General features: G+C 48.7%; 2 protein-coding genes across 2 annotated transcripts; both read right to left on the bottom strand.

Annotated features, from left to right (window-relative positions):
- Nucleotides 1-1,289: 1,289 nt before the first annotated feature.
- On the bottom strand, nucleotides 1,290-11,215 carry LOC142915870 (uncharacterized). The gene is made up of 2 exons (XM_076061505.1): nucleotides 9,924-11,215; nucleotides 1,290-2,445 (listed from the first exon to the last, which is right to left on the bottom strand). Exons 1-2 carry the CDS (start codon nucleotides 10,992-10,994, stop codon nucleotides 2,311-2,313), a joined length of 1,206 nt encoding a protein of 401 aa, XP_075917620.1. The 5' UTR covers nucleotides 10,995-11,215; the 3' UTR covers nucleotides 1,290-2,310.
- Nucleotides 11,216-14,203: 2,988 nt separating this feature from the next.
- On the bottom strand, nucleotides 14,204-17,881 carry LOC142915843 (uncharacterized). The gene is made up of 2 exons (XM_076061481.1): nucleotides 17,743-17,881; nucleotides 14,204-16,968 (listed from the first exon to the last, which is right to left on the bottom strand). Exons 1-2 carry the CDS (start codon nucleotides 17,808-17,810, stop codon nucleotides 15,885-15,887), a joined length of 1,152 nt encoding a protein of 383 aa, XP_075917596.1. The 5' UTR covers nucleotides 17,811-17,881; the 3' UTR covers nucleotides 14,204-15,884.
- Between the last annotated feature and the right edge of the window lie 800 nt (nucleotides 17,882-18,681).

The following is an 18,681-nucleotide window of genomic DNA, read 5'->3' as shown; positions in this document are numbered from 1 at the left end:
CAACCGTGCTGAAAGACGACAACAAGCGGCAATTCTAAAGAGTTATCGGTGTAGTGTGTGTTCATCAGGTGAAGGGACGAGACTGTCTCGAGAACAGGCCACTTGTGTTGAAACGTCGTGAGAATTTGATCGTGTTATTTTATTTTATTAATTTATTACTTTATTCTCATTCTACGTGGTGACTTTACCGAAAGAACCAAAGAAGATGAAAACGCGTGTGTAGTGACTGCGACTGTCACCGCGTGGTGCCGGGCTTACGAAGCCACGGCGGACGATGCGTTGGCATCACGTGCGGCCCGCTCACCGGGCGTGGCGCCGCCGGGCCTAGCGGGGGGCCTGGCTGAGCGCCGGTCAGCGCGGAGGCACCGCGAGCGGCGTGCGGCGCGGGCCAGCCGGGCTCGCGTTGGGGCACGACACGCCGGTTGACCCGCCAGCACGCGGCCGGACGACGTTGGAGGGGGGCTGCCGGGCGGTCACGTGGCGTAGAGGAGCTCTCGGGGAGCCTTCGGGAAAGAGGCGGAGAGATCCGGAAGGTGGGCGGGGCAAGGGGCGGAGGCAGCCCCGGCCCGGGCCGATGTGACGGGGGCCCTACGAGGGCCCCGGGGTTTTTCGTGTTGCCAGCGATGAAGATCCACGTCGGGGGGAGAAGCCTCTAGCCATGCGGTCTGGGACCCAGCTCAGGGTCCGGGCCGGGATAACGAGCCGTGTCCGGTGCTGCCGTAGCGTAGCTAGATGGGCGTTCAACACCCAAGCGTGGCTTGTGTTATGTTGAGTCGGTGAAGTGGTGTTGCTCCCTAGACAACGTCTGCGACTCAGTTGGAGTCGCTACATATGTGTATATAAAACATGTAATAATAGTAGGGCTTTTACCCTTTTTTTGGGGAACAAAACTGAAACCTTTTTACAAGGATTCATGCTACTGCATTAACCACAATACCTGCAAATTGCAAACAAAAAACACACTATGATATTTGTGGCATTGTCCTTGAAACTGATTGGTCCACACCAAGGGACGGCTTTCTTTCTAAGGGACAATGCATCATATATTATCATAGTATGTGTTTTGTTTGCATTTTGACTGCAGGTATTGTGGTTAATGCAGTAACATGAATCCTTGTAAAAAGGTTTCAGTTTTGTTGCCAAAAAAAGGGGAAAAACCCTTACTATTATTATTACATTTTGGTACTGGCAAAGGTCTAATGAAGATAAAAAACATGCATTTGAACAAACGCAACAATCATCCGGGAAAATTGTTCTCGGAGCGCAGCTAGAAAAAAAAAGCACAAACGTTTTAAGAGACGCAACATATCATTTACTGCAGATAGTTTCACATCAATCACTCAATCTCGGTCAATGCTCACCGCCACTATTGCCAGACATTGTGTAACAGGTAAGAGGCGTAGCCCTGCAATTCTTACCTGTGCCACTGCTGACAGATGGGGCTCCACGAGAGGGGGCTCTGGAGAGCCCCTTTGAGTCGGGCGGGGTAATTTTGACTCTTTCACGTTGGCCAGACGTCTTCGAAGAGGATTTTGTACACGATACATATATATACGTTATGAACCTGTGACCAATGCCGACTGTTACACTTCTAATAGGATACTCGTAAGCAATGCGTTAGGCTTGACAGGAATTGAACGATGTGTTGTACCGCACATTTTCCACGAATGCTCAGACCACTTTGGTGTGTGTGCATGTTGTATACTCCCCACAGGATTATAAGATAGGCGTCGTTGTGCTCTCATAGTTCAACAATCTTTAGGATCCGACGGTGCATTCCATAACTAAAGGTTAATCCTCTGTTCATTATGATGTCGTTTTTGGTTGCTTAGTACACTGAGTGAACGTATTTCAACGGAACATGAAAATGACTTTTTTGTTATGTAACTGAGCGTACCCAGCTATATTTTCACATAGCTCAGTGCCATGATACTACTACTCAGATTTATGTTCCATTAGAAGTTAAGATTACGGTTAAAAGTCACGACTTACTTGCACGCACTTTACGTCGGTAACGCTAAACACACAAACGTTCATTGTGAACGATCAAAGACAACTGTCTGACGTTGTGACTTAAAAAAGTGTTTTAACAGAAATTCAGGCAATTTAAAACAACACGTCATCACAATTTCTTGGCTGTACGTTCTGTTTGTGTGTAACCAGTTTTCTGCGGCAAGACTTAAAGTCAAATTGTGTATACGCACTCAATAAAATGCATCCCACGACAATTATTTTTGTGGAATTTCTTTTTTAAAACATGAACATTTAAGTTTGTAGTTGGCACGTTTTTAACGCGGCAATGAAAGTTGTTTAAAAGTCAAAAGCCTCTGTCTCTCTCTCTGTCTCTCTCTTCTCGTCTCCACTGTCGCTGCCCGTCGGAGCTCGGCGTCTGCGGCTCCTCTCATAGGTGGGCGTCCCCGGCCCGAACGCTCCCAGGAAGCCCTCCTGTGTGGCAGCAGAGAAACAGAACGAAAAGAGAGCCCCATCATCATCATCGTCATCACACAGCTGCTGCTGCTGCTACTCAGCCCCGAGCTGTAAATGCTCTGCTGGTACGCATGGCATTGTCCTTGTGCTGGTCGCCTTTTGGCGTTGTTCTCTGATCTGATACTTGGTGGTGAGTCACTGGTAGAGAGACACTGGGTAGTGAGACACTGGGTAGTGAGACACTGCGTAGTGAGACACTGGGTAGTGAGACACTGGTTAGTGAGACACTGGGTAGTGAGACACTGGGTAGTGAGACAATGGGTAGTGAAACACTGATACAGAGACACTGGGTAGTGAGACACTGGGTAGTGAGACACTGATACAGAGACACTGGGTAGTGAGACACTGGGTAGTGAAACATTGGGTAGTGAGACACTGATACAGAGACACTGGTTAGTGAGACACTGGGTAGTGAAACACTGGGTAGTGAGACTGCTAGTGAGACACTGGGTAGTGAGTCACTGGTACAGAGACACTGGGTAGTGAGACACTGGGTAGTGAAACACTGGGTAGTGAGACGCTGCTAGTGAGACACTGGGTAGTGAGACACTGGGTAGTGAGACACTGCTAGTGAGACACTGGGTAGTGAGACACTGCTAATTAGACACTGGGTAGTGAGACACTGGGTAGTGAGACACTGCTAATTAGACACTGGGTAGTGAGAAACTGGGTAGTGAGACACTGGGTAGTGAGACACTGCTAATTAGACACTGGGCAGTGAGACACTGGGTAGTGAGACACTGGTTAGTGAGACACTGGGTAGAGAGACACTGGGTAGTGAGACACTGGGTAGTGAGACAATGGCTAGTGAGACACTGGGTAGTGAGACACTGGGTAGTGAGACACTGCTAGTGAGACACTGGGTAGTGAGACACTGGGTAGTGAGACACTGCTAGTGAGACACTGGGTAGTGAGACACTGGGTAGTGAGACACTGATAGTGAGACACTGCTAGTGAGACTGGGTAGTGAAACACTGGGTAGTGAGACACTGCCAGTGAGACACTGGATAGTGAGACACTGGGTAGTGAGACACTGATAGTGAGACACTGCTAGTGAGACACTGGGTAGTGAAACACTGGGTAGTGAGACACTGCTAGTGAGACACTGGGTAGTGAGACACTGGGTAGTGAGACACTGCTAATTAGACACTGGGCAGTGAGACACTGGGTAGTGAGACACTGGTTAGTGAGACACTGGGTAGAGAGACACTGGGTAGTGAGACACTGGGTAGTGAGACAATGGCTAGTGAGACACTGGGTAGTGAGACACTGGGTAGTGAGACACTGCTAGTGAGACACTGGGTAGTGAGACACTGGGTAGTGAGACACTGCTAGTGAGACACTGGGTAGTGAGACACTGGGTAGTGAGACACTGATAGTGAGACACTGCTAGTGAGACTGGGTAGTGAAACACTGGGTAGTGAGACACTGCCAGTGAGACACTGGGTAGTGAGACACTGGGTAGTGAGACACTGATAGTGAGACACTGCTAGTGAGACACTGGGTAGTGAAACACTGGGTAGTGAGACACTGCTAGTGAGACACTGGGTAGTGAGTCACTGGTACAGAGACACTGGGTAGTGAGACACTGGGTAGTGAAACACTGGGTAGTGAGACACTGCTAGTGATACACTGGGTAGTGAGACACTGGGTAGTGAGACACTGCTAATTAGACACTGGGCAGTGAGACACTGGGTAGTGAGACACTGGTTAGTGAGACACTGGGTAGAGAGACACTGGGTAGTGAGACACTGGGTAGTGAGACAATGGCTAGTGAGACACTGGGTAGTGAGACACTGGGTAGTGAGACACTGCTAGTGAGACACTGGGTAGTGAGACACTGGGTAGTGAGACACTGATAGTGAGACACTGCTAGTGAGACACTGGGTAGTGAGACACTGGGTAGTGAGACACTGCTAGTGAGACACTGGGTAGTGAGACACTGGGTAGTGAGACACTGCTAGTGAGACACTGGGTAGTGAGACACTGGGTAGTGAGACACTGATAGTGAGACACTGCTAGTGAGACTGGGTAGTGAAACACTGGGTAGTGAGACACTGCCAGTGAGACACTGGGTAGTGAGACACTGGGTAGTGAGACACTGATAGTGAGACACTGCTAGTGAGACACTGGGTAGTGAAACACTGGGTAGTGAGACACTGCTAGTGAGACACTGGGTAGTGAGTCACTGGTACAGAGACACTGGGTAGTGAGACACTGGGTAGTGAAACACTGGGTAGTGAGACACTGCTAGTGATACACTGGGTAGTGAGACACTGCTAATTAGACACTGGGTAGTGAGACACTGGGTAGTGAGACACTGGGTAGTGAGACACTGCTAATTAGACACTGGGTAGTGAGACACTGGGTAGTGAGACACTGGGTAGTGAGACACTGCTAATTAGACACTGGGCAGTGAGACACTGGGTAGTGAGACACTGGCTAGTGAGACACTGGGTAGAGAGACACTGGGTAGTGAGACACTGGGTAGTGAGACAATGGCTAGTGAGACACTGGGTAGTGAGACACTGGGTAGTGAGACACTGCTAGTGAGACACTGGGTAGTGAGACACTGGGTAGTGAGACACTGATAGTGAGACACTGCTAGTGAGACACTGGGTAGTGAGACACTGGGTAGTGAGACACTGGGAAGTGAGACACTGGCTAGTGAGGTACTGGGTAGTGAGACACTGGGTAGTGAGACACTGCTAGTGAGACACTGGGTAGTGAGACACTGGGTAGTGAGACACTGCTAGTGAGACACTGGGTAGTGAGACACTGCTAGTGAGACACTGGGTAGTGAGACACTGGGTAGTGAGACACTGGGTAGTAAGACACTGGGGAGTGAGACACTGCTAGTGAGACACTGGGTGGTGAGACACTGGGTAGTGAGACACTGCTAGTGAGACACTGGGTGGTGAGACACTGGGTAGTGAGACACTGGGTAGTGAGACACTGGGGAGTGAGACACTGGGTAGGAGTCTAGGCCATAGAGAAGACTGCTTCTACTGCTGTATCTGGTGTAGGCCGACCAGTTCTCAAAGACAAAGCGTGTGCACTGAGCGACTTCCGAGACACGTCGAGTAGAAGGCTTCTTATTTATTAAGAGCACACGGGGCGATACACTTCGTAACACAGCTGCACATAGACGATCCTAACACACAGCCCATCTCCGGCATACGCTGCGCCAGCTGTCCGACTAGCGTAGCGGCGGCGGCAACGGAGAGGGTGTTGCAGAACAGCCACGTGGTCGGAGACGAAGGGATCACGACGAGCAGAGACGCAGCCAGGACCCAAGACCCGCTAACAGCCCCGAACCTCTGGTTTCGGTCTCCCTTATATATGCCGGGCGTGGCCAAGCTCCACCTCTGGCCACGCCCCTTTCCAAGCTCCACCACTGGCCACGCCCCTTTCCAGAACCTTCGGGCTGGTTCATCCCCCGCTCCTCCTGATGTCGAGGGGAAATGGGCGAGGACTGTGGCTCATGCAGCTGCAATTGGCTGCTTTGGGTACGCGGTCCAGACCTATCCCCATAGACCCTGGCTCACAAAGTAGGTGTTCAGGCTGGCTGAAAAAAAAGCGACAGGCTGACTCTCATCGTCTGCAGCATCCCACGTCAGAGAATGAGGCTTACCGCAGCCTTCGCTCGGAGGTTCGGAGAGCCGTGAGGCGCTGTAAGGACGGTCGGTTGTCGCGGGTTGCTAAGGAGATGGAGTCTGCCTCAATGGCCCATGATCACAAATCGCTCTTTAATTCCATAAAGAAGTAACCTGCAGCACCACACTTATTACTATGATTAGGGGAAAGAACGGTGATCCAATCTCCGACCCCCAGGAACGGGTTTGCAGATTTGCTGAGCATTTCTGTGAGGTCCTGGAGGAGGGGAAATCCCTCAGCCTGGAAAACATCGTGGCACAAAGTGGAGATGACCCTGCTGAGGCTGCGGTGCCTCAAAGGTGTCGAAGAAGTCACCCCCTGTGAGTGGCTGGCTGAGGTACCATCTGTTGAGGAAGTACTTAAGGCGATCCAGAGCCTAAGACCAGGAAAGGCAGCGGGCAGAGATGATCTCCCAAGCGAAATGCTGAGCGAGGGTGGCGTTTGTTGAAAAGTTTTGTCCACACAGTACACGTCTTTTGGCGTTGCTGAAACCGTTCGTTGCCCGTCCCGCGCTCATGTTGCTGCTGTGATAGGTTATTGTCTTTTATAAATTTGAATGGCGATCCTTTATTTATTTATATATGCATCTACGTAGTTGGTTTACGTCATGTTATTAGAAATGGCAGTACGGGGATTCAACCGCTAGGTGGCAACCGCAGCATTGCTTTGATGATCCGGAGTAAGAGAGAGACGCCTATTAGCATTGGACACGGAGTAGACGACAGAGGTAGCTCAAATGACAGAGGACAATTATTTACTTATTCAGTTTCTCAACGGGGATAGCTACCCCCCCCTCCAAACCATCAACAAAAGCAGTGGCCATTTATCCCCGCGGCTGAATCATTTTGGTGGCGCATGCCAGCTTTACCACGTTCGCCGCTTGTTGCAGAAATTCACCGTTCAAATCCGGCACTCACCCTGCTCACGGCTGCCGTTGCATTAACCGTAAACATACGCGCCTTCCACTTGACAGTCGGATGTTAAAGACCTCGCAACGTCTGTCGCAAGATCACGCCATTGTGTGCTGCTGTCACGGTCCCGATTTGCCAAATAAAAAAAAATGACCCGCAGATTGTAATAGACAGCACTCGTGGAAGACCCCTATGGCTGAAGTATGGCAGGGGCCTCCTGAAAGAGTCATGATACTCATTGAGGTTGTCCTTGATAAACAAGCGAACACCTGGAATTACACGCAATTTGGATGACTCTCAGCGGCGAATAATATCTGAACCGGTCCTAGGTCCACACTACTTCACAACCCACACTGATCAGCATGGTGAAGTATGGTCAAACAACCTAAATGACCCAACATGGTGTAATCAGACCATTATTCAGCAGTATTTTCACGAAAGGGCTGGTGGGAAAGCATGGTCCAACAATTCCCATGACCAATACTGTTGGGGAATCCTTCATCCAGCGGCGGATTGACAAAGTGCCGCATAAATCTTTACTGGCGTGCTGCATCAGCAACCGTGATAAGCAGTGCATATGAAGAAAGAAACACCTTGATTAAAAAAAAATCTTTAACTGAATTTTTTGCCCAGCTGTCCTTTGTTGACGACGTTTAATGGCGCTGATGCATGTATAATCCATTAACAAGCAAGCAGTGTTGGTGGATAACACAGGCATTGAGATGCCATGCTGTGCAGCCGCCCACCCACCTCCAAGGCAACTGAATGCTGTGTGAAGTGTAGCAGACAGTACAGTTCAGCAGTTTTCAAATAATAAAATCGAGGACATTTGTCAATCCACTGCTAGACAGATGGATGCGTCTGTGCCATTTTGGTCACGATGGTTGTATGACCATACTTCGAGGTGGCGAGATGTTAACTACCTCGCCTGGTATATAGGAGGTCGTGGGTTAGATCCCGACCCTTACACGTGTATATTTGGAGTTTGAATTTCTCTCTCATCGTGGTCGCATGGATTTTTCTCCGGGGCCTCCGGTTTTTCCCTCTCCACATTTAGAATCAACGTGCGTTTATAGAGTATTTGGCTGCTATAAATTTCCCCATGATGAGCCACTTCGTTGAGCTATCATTTGTGATAGCCAGATCGTTTATAAAAAAGAGCTATATAGCTCTGGGCCTTACCTGGTGAAATATATATTTTTAATTTAGTTTATATGGTGGAAGCCAGGGACTAGTTCAGATATAGCTCCTCACTGTGATGTTAGCCGTGGCTGGGAGTTGAACTCGGGTTCAATCGTATGGTGTGCTGACCACTATGTATTTTATAGCTTTATTTTGGTGATTTCTAAAACAGATGGTTAAGCCATGTTTCTTGCGGAAGTGCGGAGTTGGCCTGATAACTTGAATCTAACTTGTCTTCTGGTTGTTATTGTTTGTCTTGCATCACACTGGGATTTTTGCACACAGCGTTGTAATACGGTGTTTTTTTCTGTAAGATTTGCTGGTTTATCCAGGATGTTTCTGTTGCGCGTCGTTGTCGCTTTAAGATGTTTCTCTGTTCATACTTTGTTGCGGTTGCACCCGACTCAAGAGCCGCATGGCTCACAGGGCTACACCTAATGAATGAAACTTGAAAACTTGAAACTGCCCTACATGACATCATAACAACAGTCTGGACCACTGGACGGGTTCCGCAGGATTGGAAGGATGCCCTGGCGGTCCCCCTCTTTAAAAAGGGGGACCGCACAGACTGTAACAACTACAGGGGCATCTCACTCCTTAGTGTGCTGGTAAAGGTCCTGGCAAGGATTATTTAACATCGCCTTGCCAGGCATGCTGAGGAGAGGCTTACGGAGCCCCAATGCGGTTTCAGGAAAGAGCGGTCCTGCACAGATGCCATGTGATCTGTCCGTCTGCTACAGCAGAGGTGTAGGGAATTCCAACAAGACCTACACATCTCTGCTTTATTTACCTGGTCAAGGCCTATGATACCATCAGTAGGCCTGGGATCTGGGTTGTTCTTCGTGCTTTCGGAGTCCCTGACCTGCTGCTCACGATCATGAACGACCTTCATGATGGTGAGCAGGCCTGGGTAAAACTACGTGGCCGGGAGTCGCAGCCATTCCCTGTACACCTTGGGGTGCGACAGGAATGTCCTCTGGCTCCCACATTATTTAACATCTATTTTGACCACGTAGTTTGTGAAGCCTTTTCATCTGGTACAGATACAATGGGAGGCTGATTGATGCCCGGGTGCAGTCAAGGGATGGCTCCCTATTTCTCAAACATGTTATTGGTGGTGGTGTTGGCGGTGGTGGTGTTGGCGGTGGTGGTGTTGGCGGTGTTGGTGGTGGTGGCGACGTTAGTGGTGTTAGTGGTGGCGACGGTAGTGGTGTTGGTGGTGGCGGTGGCGACGGTAGTGGTGTTGGTGGTGTTAGTGGTGGCGACGGTAGTGGTGTTGGTGGTGGCAATGGCGACGGTAGTGGTGTTGGCGGTGGTGACGGTAGTGGTGTTAGTGGTGGCGACGGTAGTGGTGTTGGTGGTGGCGGTGGTGACGGTAGTGGTGTTAGTGGTTAGTGATGGCGATGGTAGTGGTGTTAGTGGTGGCGACGGTAGTGGTGTTAGTGGTGGCGACGGTAGTGGTGTTGGTGGTGTTAGTGGTGGCGACGGTAGTGGTGTTTGCGGTGGTGACGGTAGTGGTGTTATTGGTGGCGACGGTAGTGGTGTTGGTGGTGGCGACGGTAGAGGTGTTGGCGGTGTTAGTGGTGGCAACGGTAGTGGTATTGGTGGTGGCAACGGTAGTGGTGTTGGCGGTGTTAGTGGTGGCGACGGTAGTGGTGTTGGTGTTGGCGGTGTGTAACCCCTCACCCAGCCTCCCTGCTCCATGAGCCACGGCTTGCGTGTGATCAACAGCACAGCGGCCACCGCGTCTGTCAAGGGCCACGACTTCTCCAAGTCGCCCAGACGACCGGAGGCCCTCAAGCTCTTCACGAGCAGCGCGCAAAACACCACCATGGACAGGACGCCTTCCCAGTTCATGGGCCCGCCGGCGAGAACCTTCCAGGCCATGGTCACGACCAGCCGGAGCGGCTCCGCCTCCCTCGCCAGCTCCTCCGTGCGGCTCGCCAAGTCCGGGATGGAGGCTTCAAGCTGAGCGAGCAAGATGTCCCCTTGGGTGTCGAGCACCTCCTGCAGCTGCTCCACACGCTGCCGGACGAGCCGCTGGGAAGCCTGGAGCTCCGACTGCACCTCCTGCGCCTGCCGCCGCAGTTGCTGCACCTGCCGCCACAGTTCCTGCCAGTTCTTGAACTGCCGCAGCTGCTCAAACTGCTCGTGCTGCGTCAGCTGCAGCTGCTTGAACCGATGCATTAGCTGTAAGTCCTGGAGCCGATACTGCTCCTGCACCTCCTGGAGCTGCTGCTCCTGCACCCCCTGGCGCTGCTGCCGCTCCTGCTGGAGCCGCCGCACGAGCTTCTGTTGCTGCTGCACCTGCTCAAGCTGCTCCTGCACCTCCTGCACATGCTGGAGCTGCTGCTGCCGGAGATTCTCCGCCCGCTGCTGCTGTTGCTGCTGCGCCAGCTGGAGTTGTCGCTGCACCTTCAGGAGCTGCTCCTGCAACTGCTGAAGCTGCTGCTGGTGGTGCTGGTGCAGTCCCTGCTGCACAGGCTGCTGGTGCTGCTGCTGCAGTCCCTGCTGCACAGGCTGCTGGTGCTGTCCCTGCTGCACAGGCTGCTGGTGCTGCTGCTTGTGGAGCTGCCGCCGCTGCTCCGCCTGTTCTGTCAGGTGAGCCACGTAGCCGGAGATTAGATCGGAGGTTACGATGGTCAGCAGCTGCATCGCTTCATCCTCCTCCTCCTCCTCGCCGCCGCAGCAGCCGACCCTCGCCTGTATCCCACCCGCAGAATGCGACGCGGCATGGGCAGAGGCCGCAGGCTGCATGGCGGTGTAGGCCTCAGTGGCGGGCGTTGACGTCGTTGTTGCTGATTCCGCTGCTGCGGGGTCGTTGATGTCGCGAGGCAACTGAGGAGGTGGAGGAGGGGGACGAGGTGGAGGTAGAGGAGGTAGAGGAGGCAGAGGAGGTGGCGACTTCGCGCCTCGCTGGGAGCTGTTTGGCTTCTCCCTCCATTCAGATTTGGTTCTCGGTGATGGCGTAGGATCGATCCGTGGATCTATTCGGTATCGAGGGAAATCGATTCCTCCACGTTCGAATCGACTTCGATTGCAAGCCGTCGGTCGATTTTGACCTCGATTCACGATCCGCACGCGAGGGGGCGGGGCCACGTGGGTGGACGTACAATGCAAAATCAGTTCTGAGAAAGAGTTCATAGTTCATTTATTTGGTATAGCCCTGTGAGCCATTCGGCTCTTGAATCGGGTGCAACCGCAACAAACAAAAAACATGAACAAGAAAACATCTTAAAGTGATTTTGTGACTGTGCAAACAGAAAATACAGGAAAAAAATATCAAAATATTCAAGCAGCAATAGCACCGTACACCAACGCTGTGTGCAAAAATCTCAGTGGGATGCAAGTCAAACAACAACAACAACCACAAGACAACTAAGATTAAGGCCATCAGTCTAACTCCGTACTACAATAAACAAAAACATGGCCAAAACAAAAAAACTTTTCGAAATCACCAAAATAAAAGCCATAAATGCAATGTAACAGTGATCATAGGGACTGTGACCGAATTTTTAACAATAAACTACATAAATAAATTATAACACCAAAATCTAGGGCCATAATTTAGGCCACTGAATAGCAGTGGCAGCTAGAGTTGTACAACTCCTCTAGAGCAGTTTTGAGTGAAGATCTCATAGGTAGTGATTTAAGTTGCAGTTTATTGGCAATAGCATTCCAGACCCTGGGGGCATCAATAGCAAAAGCTCTTCCTCCAGTTTTTGTACGGCAATAGGGAATGTGAAGCTGGTAAATGAGCGAAGACCTGAGGTCAAATTTGTTCTTTGAAACAGAGGAGATCCAGTAGGTAGTCTGCGGAATTTTTTGTAAGTACATCGTGAATAAATAAGATCTGGTGCACAAGCCGTCGAACATTAAGAGATGTTAAGTTTGACCCAATGTAGAGATCACAGTGGTGAGTCCTATATGGGCAATTCAATGCAAATCTTAAGGCCGAGTGATAGATGGAATCAAGCTTCTTCAGTACAGTACTTGGGGCTGATTTATACACGATGTCACAGTAGTCAAGTAGAGGCAGTATGGTAGCTTTTATCAATTCCAAACGGAACATTGATAGAGACCCATAGACTGCTCATAGAGACCCATAGACTACTCATAGAGACCCTTAGAGTACTCATAGAGACCCATAGACTACTCATAGAGACCCATAGACTACTGATAGAGACCCATAGAGTCACCGCACAGAGACCCATAGACTACTGATAGAAACCCATAGAGTACTGATAGAGATCCATAGACTACTGATAGAGACCCATAGAGTACTGATAGAGACCCATAGAGTACTGATAGAGACCCATAGAGTCACTACACAGAGACCCATAGACTACTGATAGAGACCCATAGACTACTGATAGAATCAGAATCAGAAAGGGTTTTATTCGCCATGAAAGTTCACACCGACACGGAATTTACTTTGGCAGGATGGTGCATACATTCAACATATAGGAATCTAAAATCTTCAATAAGTTTTAAACAAGTCTTACTATAAGGGTTAAAAGTCTAACTAACACACAAGGGGCTGAAGTATATGCAATTGAATAAATATCGAATATAAAATAGCTTTAAGATATAATTTAAAAATAAAAAATACAAATAGGTTAACATAGTTAATATCGGCAAGGTGTCATTATGTAGATAAAATGTTAATATCAGTGTTAGCCCTTGGCCTTGTTTAACAGGCCAGCAGCAGATGGGAAGAAACTGTTTTTATGGCGTGAGGTTTTGGTCCTGATGGACCGAAGCCTTCTGCCGGAGGGGAGTAGCTGAAACAGAGTGTCCAGGGTGGGAGGAATCGGCCACAAATCTTCCTCGCTCGCCTCATGGTCCTTGTCGTGTGCAGGTCGTCGAGGGTTGGTAGATTGCAGGCAATTATCTTCTCAGCAGTGTGGATGATACGCTGCAGTCTGCTCTTGTTCTTGGCAGTGGCAGCAGCGTACCAGACGGTTATGGAGGATGTGAGGATGGATTCAATGATCGCTGTATAGAATTGCACCAGCATTGTCTTTGGCAGGTTGAATTTCTTCAGCTGCCGTAGAAAGTACATCCTCTGTGCAGTGTGCTTAACAGCGGATGTCAAACAAGCCACTGTGTCACTCACAACGCACATTGCATGTTGGTGTCACGGTCAAAATTGTGGCAATTCCAGTAACACTATCCAGAAACTCCACAGGGAGATGACGCGTCAATGATCGCCCCCTACCGACAGACTCATGTCTCGTGCAGGCTGGTGCAGGGCCACCTTGTGCCACACAGGGGCAGCTGCCACTAGGGGGCCCCCTTCCATTGTTTGAGATGAGGTTCGATACGAAACACCGAGTTGGTGAGGCAATTAGGCAAGCGACTTATGAGTGCAAATGTGTTGTTTATAACGTAGTGAATGCTTGGGAGCTTAATTGTCTCTCGCTCCTGCTCACAGATTTACCCAGCCCACAGCTCCACAGATACCAGCCGCTCTTCCTGGGCAGGTTCGGTTACGTACGGTGCGAAATAAGTTCCAGATACACACACAGAGACTCACACATACCCATAGATTATCATGGTTGGCTAGGTATGGTGCGAAATAAGTTATACACACACATAGACCCATATATTAACACGGTTGGCTAGGTATGGTGCGAAAGAAGTTATACACACACAGAGACCCATGGATTAACACGGTTGGCTACGTACGGTGCGAAAGTTACAGATAAACAAGTTTGAGTCGCGGGCCGTGGAAGTTGACCGGGCGCGTGTTGCTACTGACAGTCGTTGAATACGGTTGGATAGACGCTGATAGAGAGACACACACACAGACAAGAGAGGCGGACAGACACAGACAAGAGGAACACAGAAACGACAGAGAGACACAGGCAGAAAGAAACACAGAGGCAAACAGATGACACAGACGGACAGAGAGATGTTGAATCGAACACACTGAACTCGCTCCATTGAAAGAGATTCCTCGATCTTTGCAATGCCCGGAAGTCATTCTTATTTTTATTGATTTAATTGCGTGTGGTGTGTACGTGCAGGCAATGTGGGATATCGATGTACACAGATATGAACAAGATCAGCAGACAAGACGTCTTTAATTTAATCGGTCTCTCCACGAAACAAAGGAATGTTGAACACAAAATATAAATCCCACGGCCTTCGTGCGAGTCCATAATTACTGCAGCATTGCTTCAGTGCAAGCCAACTGTGGACCGGTTTTGGTGGACAATGTCTCAACAGCAGTGGGGCTTGCTTCAAGCCATGGTTGTGAACATCCAGATGTTAATCAGCAAGGAGCACTTCTAGTCCGAGCTCGACAAAATCTACGTCAACACGTAAGACAAAATTATAATTCGTGTTGTAAAGAATGTATCTCCTCTACGTGTAACTTTAAGGTGGTATGCCTTGTAACTGATGAATGATCCGAGTGTGCTTTCTATGTCAAAGACAATGAGTTGCTCCAGATGCTTCCTGAAACACAAAAATAGCCTTTGACCTGTATCACAAGAACAACGGGTCTCACCTGAGTTATCTATACAGGTTACTTCCAAACACACACACACACTTTGTCCTAACATCACTTATTCAATGTTTGACCCTTATAAAAAATAAAGTGATGCATGTACACACAATATCAGACAAGTGTTCATTCTAAATTATTGACAGGAATTTTAACAAAATGTAATTACTGCAGTGAAATATACTGCATCAGATAACATCTGATTAAGAAACTATTTTAAAAAAATATGCAGCGTCTGCTTAACAGTGGATGTAAAACATACTATTGTAGTGTCATTCAAAACGAGTAGGCCATTCATGCTGGCTAATTCTAAACATTAGCGACAAATTACAAAACTGAGATGAAACATCAATCATCGCCCCCTACTGACAGCCTCTTGTTCACATAATCTTTGGTTCTTTCAGTAAAGTCACGTAGGTAGAAAAAATAATAGATCACGACGTTTCGATCGTAACACAAGCGGTCGTCCTCAGGCGGAAAAAATAATAAATGCAGGCCGGTGCAGGGCCACTACCCTGTGCCACACAGGGGCAGCTGCTACTTGGGGATGCTCTTCGAGTGTTTCAGACGAGATCCGAAACTCCGAGTTGCCGAGGCGATTAAGCAAGCACCGAATGAATGCAATTATTATAACATAGTGAATGCTTGGGGGCTTCTTGGCTCTCGCTCCTGGTCAGAGATCTCCCCAACCCACGGGCCCACAAAGACTGGCCGCTCGCTCTTACTCTGCAGGTTGAACCTAGGAATTGAGTGTTCAACTTCACATTCTTTTCATTAAAGGCCTGTGACAAAGGTGCATCTATTGTAGCGACCGTCTCAAGCTTACACATCTACCGGGTCTCCATTTGACTTTGTATTGTCTAGGAGCAAGTCCACCCACGCCTCCACTTCCATGAATTGCTGGGAGTTGCCTCGCTCTGCCTCAGTCAGAATTCACCTCTGGCTTCACGTTGCCTCCATCAATGTGAAGGTCCGATTTTGGAGTTGAATCATCTTCACATTTCACCATCACCTCTTCCCTCTTCACCATCACCTCTTCATATTTCACCTTGATACCTTTAAAAGTGTCCAAGCTGGGATTTTCTTCCGGTTCGTGTTTCATGAGGGATGGGCTTATTGTAGCACTTTGACTTTCACAAGCTGATTTCAGACTCCACTCCTTGCAGATCTTCTGATGCTTCTGTGTTCTCTGGTGTACTTGAAGATTTTATGAATGTGCAAACGCCTTCCTGCAGAGTGCACCTGAAGGGTTTCTCTCCTGTGTGTATTCTCTGGTGTACTTTAAGATGTAGTGACTGTGAAAACGCCTTCCCGCACAGAGTGCACTTGAAGGGTTTCTCTCCCGTGTGTGTTCTCTCGTGTACTTGAAGATGTGGTGACCGTGCAAACATCCCGCACAAAATGCACCTGAAGGGTTTCTCTCCTGTGTGTGTTCTCTGGTGTTTTTTAAGAACAGTTGAATGTGAAAATGCCTTCCCACACACAGTGCACTTGAAGGGTTTCTCTCCCGTGTGTGTACTCTGGTGTCTTTGCAGACTTGATGAATGTGCAAACGCCTTCCCACACACAGTGCACCTGAAGGGTTTCTCTCCCGTGTGTGTTCTCTCGTGTACTTGAAGATTTGATGACCGTGCAAACATCATCCCGCACAAAATGCACCTGAAGGGTTTCTCTCCTGTGTGTGTTCTCTGGTATTTTTTAAGAACAGTTGACTGTGAAAATGCCTTCCCACACACAGTGCACTTGAATGGTTTCTCTCCTGTGTGTGTTCTCTGGTGTTTTTTAAGAACAGTTGACTGTGAAAATGCCTTCCCACACACAGTGCACTTGAAGGGTTTCTCTCCCGTGTGTGTTCTCTGGTGTCTTTGCAGACTTGATGAATGTGCAAACGCCTTCCCGCACATCGTGCACCTGAAGGGTTTCACTCCCGTGTGTGTTCTCTGGTGTTCTTTAAGATGTGGGGACTGTGCAAATGCCATCCCACACACACTGCACTTGAACGGTTTCTCTCCCGTGTGTGTTCTCTGGTGTGTTTGCAGATTTGATGACTGTGAAAATGCCTTCCCACACACAGTGCACTTGAAGGGTTTCTCTCCTGTGCGAGTTCTCTGGTGCTGTGTCAAATTTCCAGTCCGATCCGTGCTGTATGCACGCTGGTCGCATTGTTGACTTGTCATACCGAGCTGTGCTGACTGCATTTGCTCCATCAGACCAATTCTGCGGAGGAAGCGTCAGAAGAAGCGTCAGCTGCAGACAGAAAAAAATTAACATACACACAATCTACACGTCAGTATCGAGGCACAGAGGAATGCATATATAGTCACATGTGACTTACACGTCTATATTCATATATTCATGATGTAGTAAAAACGTTTCCCAAATTCATCACAGGGCTGTGATGGCACACAATGAGAGGGAAACTGGTTATAAACATGCCTGGAAGCCCTCGTATCTTCAAAATGAATGTTAACCCAAAACTCCGAGCACACAATTTCGGCTGTCTGGCTACAAAAGGAATATTTATGAGAGCTAAATTCAGCTGACATAGCAAAGGGTGTTGAAAACAATACTATTTGTGTTAGGCAGAAATGCATAAATCAACGTTCAATCGCAACTTAGAGGTGTGAATCCAGGCTCAGATGTCCTTGAATGCGGGGGATGAACAGTTCCGACTTCAGCTGAATGTGTGTGCTGTGTTAACTTCCTGTTTCCATTCATATAAAGAGTTCCAGAGGAAAACAAAACTAAACTATTGTTATAATATAACCTCCGTGTTCAACAAAGTTAATAGACGTTACTGCAAACACAAACTGTACACTGTCACTGGGTAAACAGGCGGTGGCGTGTCTAGAATCACGCCTGGCCACCTTCATCTGCTTGGCATGAATGCTTCCTCACTCCACCAAGTAATTAATCGAGGATTAACGAACACAGCCGAGGCTAACTGGAGTTTGCGTGTCTCTCTCCGTGGTGAGATGTTAACTACCTCACCTGGTATACAGGAAGTCGTGGGTTCGATCCCGACCCTGACGCCTGCTGTATATTTGGAGTTTGCGCATCTCTCCGCTGAGTATCTTTGACCGATAGACATTGACACACGTATTCTTGTTGATTTCGGTAAAGTTACGTAGATAGAAAATAACAATAACAGATAATGCAATTACATTAAATAAAGACCACTTGTGTTGCGATCAAAACGTGAGTTGTTTTGCTTTATTTACAATTTATTTTTCATTTATTTTCATTGTCATTTTTATATTACTTTCTATCTACGTGACTTTACGGAAAGAACCAAGAATATTAATTCCTGCAGTCACCAAAGTTTTAAGTCAAAACATTCACACACGTTGACAAAGCTTCACCTTGTGTTGTTGTGGGCAGGTCGCTTCTGATAACAAGAGCGGTATAGCAGCTCAAGCGGGCTTGGCCTGGTGAAAAAAATAAAAACTGCGTGAATATTTACAATAAAACAAAGTTACAAAGTGGCGAGCCGGGTGAAGACAAATTAAACTTAAGCGAGATAATTAAAGTGAACGCAATCAGGCGAGGGCAGGAGGCATGGCCCCGCATGGCTAGGCCCCGCGTTGTAAAGTTCCAACCTGGACATCGATTCCCATGCTCGCTGCTACTCAACTGACATCCCTACGAGAGAGCGAGGCTCTACCTTGGTAAACAACAACAACAACAACCACCACCACAACCACCACCACCACAATCGCAATGAGAATTTCTCACCTCGGATTTCAGTGCAGGAAGCGATAGCTTCCGGTTACCTCGTGACGTCACGCGGGTAAGCAGGTAACGTGACATCACATCCGGGGTACGAGACACGCTCCTCCCACAATGAGCTGCTCCGTAAATAAATAACTTATAGAATGCATAAATTATGCTACTGTTACCCGTCCCATATGTCGTGGGGTGCTGAACCCG

The sequence above is a fragment of the Petromyzon marinus genome, unplaced genomic scaffold (genome assembly GCF_048934315.1).
Source record: "Petromyzon marinus isolate PM22_M1 ecotype Great Lakes invasive population unplaced genomic scaffold, UKy_Petmar_22M1.pri1.0 PM_G_Scaffold_36, whole genome shotgun sequence".
NCBI classification, from domain to species: domain Eukaryota; kingdom Metazoa; phylum Chordata; class Hyperoartia; order Petromyzontiformes; family Petromyzontidae; genus Petromyzon; species Petromyzon marinus.
The sequence above is the reverse complement of the archived record's forward strand: the minus strand, read 5'-3'. Positions and strand labels throughout refer to the sequence as shown.

Excerpts from the sequence above, each read along its gene's own strand:
- LOC142915870 (XM_076061505.1), bottom strand. The coding sequence starts at position 10,994 with ATGCAGCCTGCGGCCTCTGCCCATGCCGCGTCGCATTCTGCGGGTGGG. Across the intron at positions 2,446-9,923 it reads TCATGGAGCAGGGAGGCTGG|GAGGGCTTCCTGGGAGCGTT; the intron begins GTGAGGGGTTAC and ends GCTGCCACACAG.
- LOC142915843 (XM_076061481.1), bottom strand. The coding sequence starts at position 17,810 with ATGCGCAAACTCCAAATATACAGCAGGCGTCAGGGTCGGGATCGAACC. Across the intron at positions 16,969-17,742 it reads CACGACTTCCTGTATACCAG|AATTGGTCTGATGGAGCAAA; the intron begins GTGAGGTAGTTA and ends CTTCCTCCGCAG.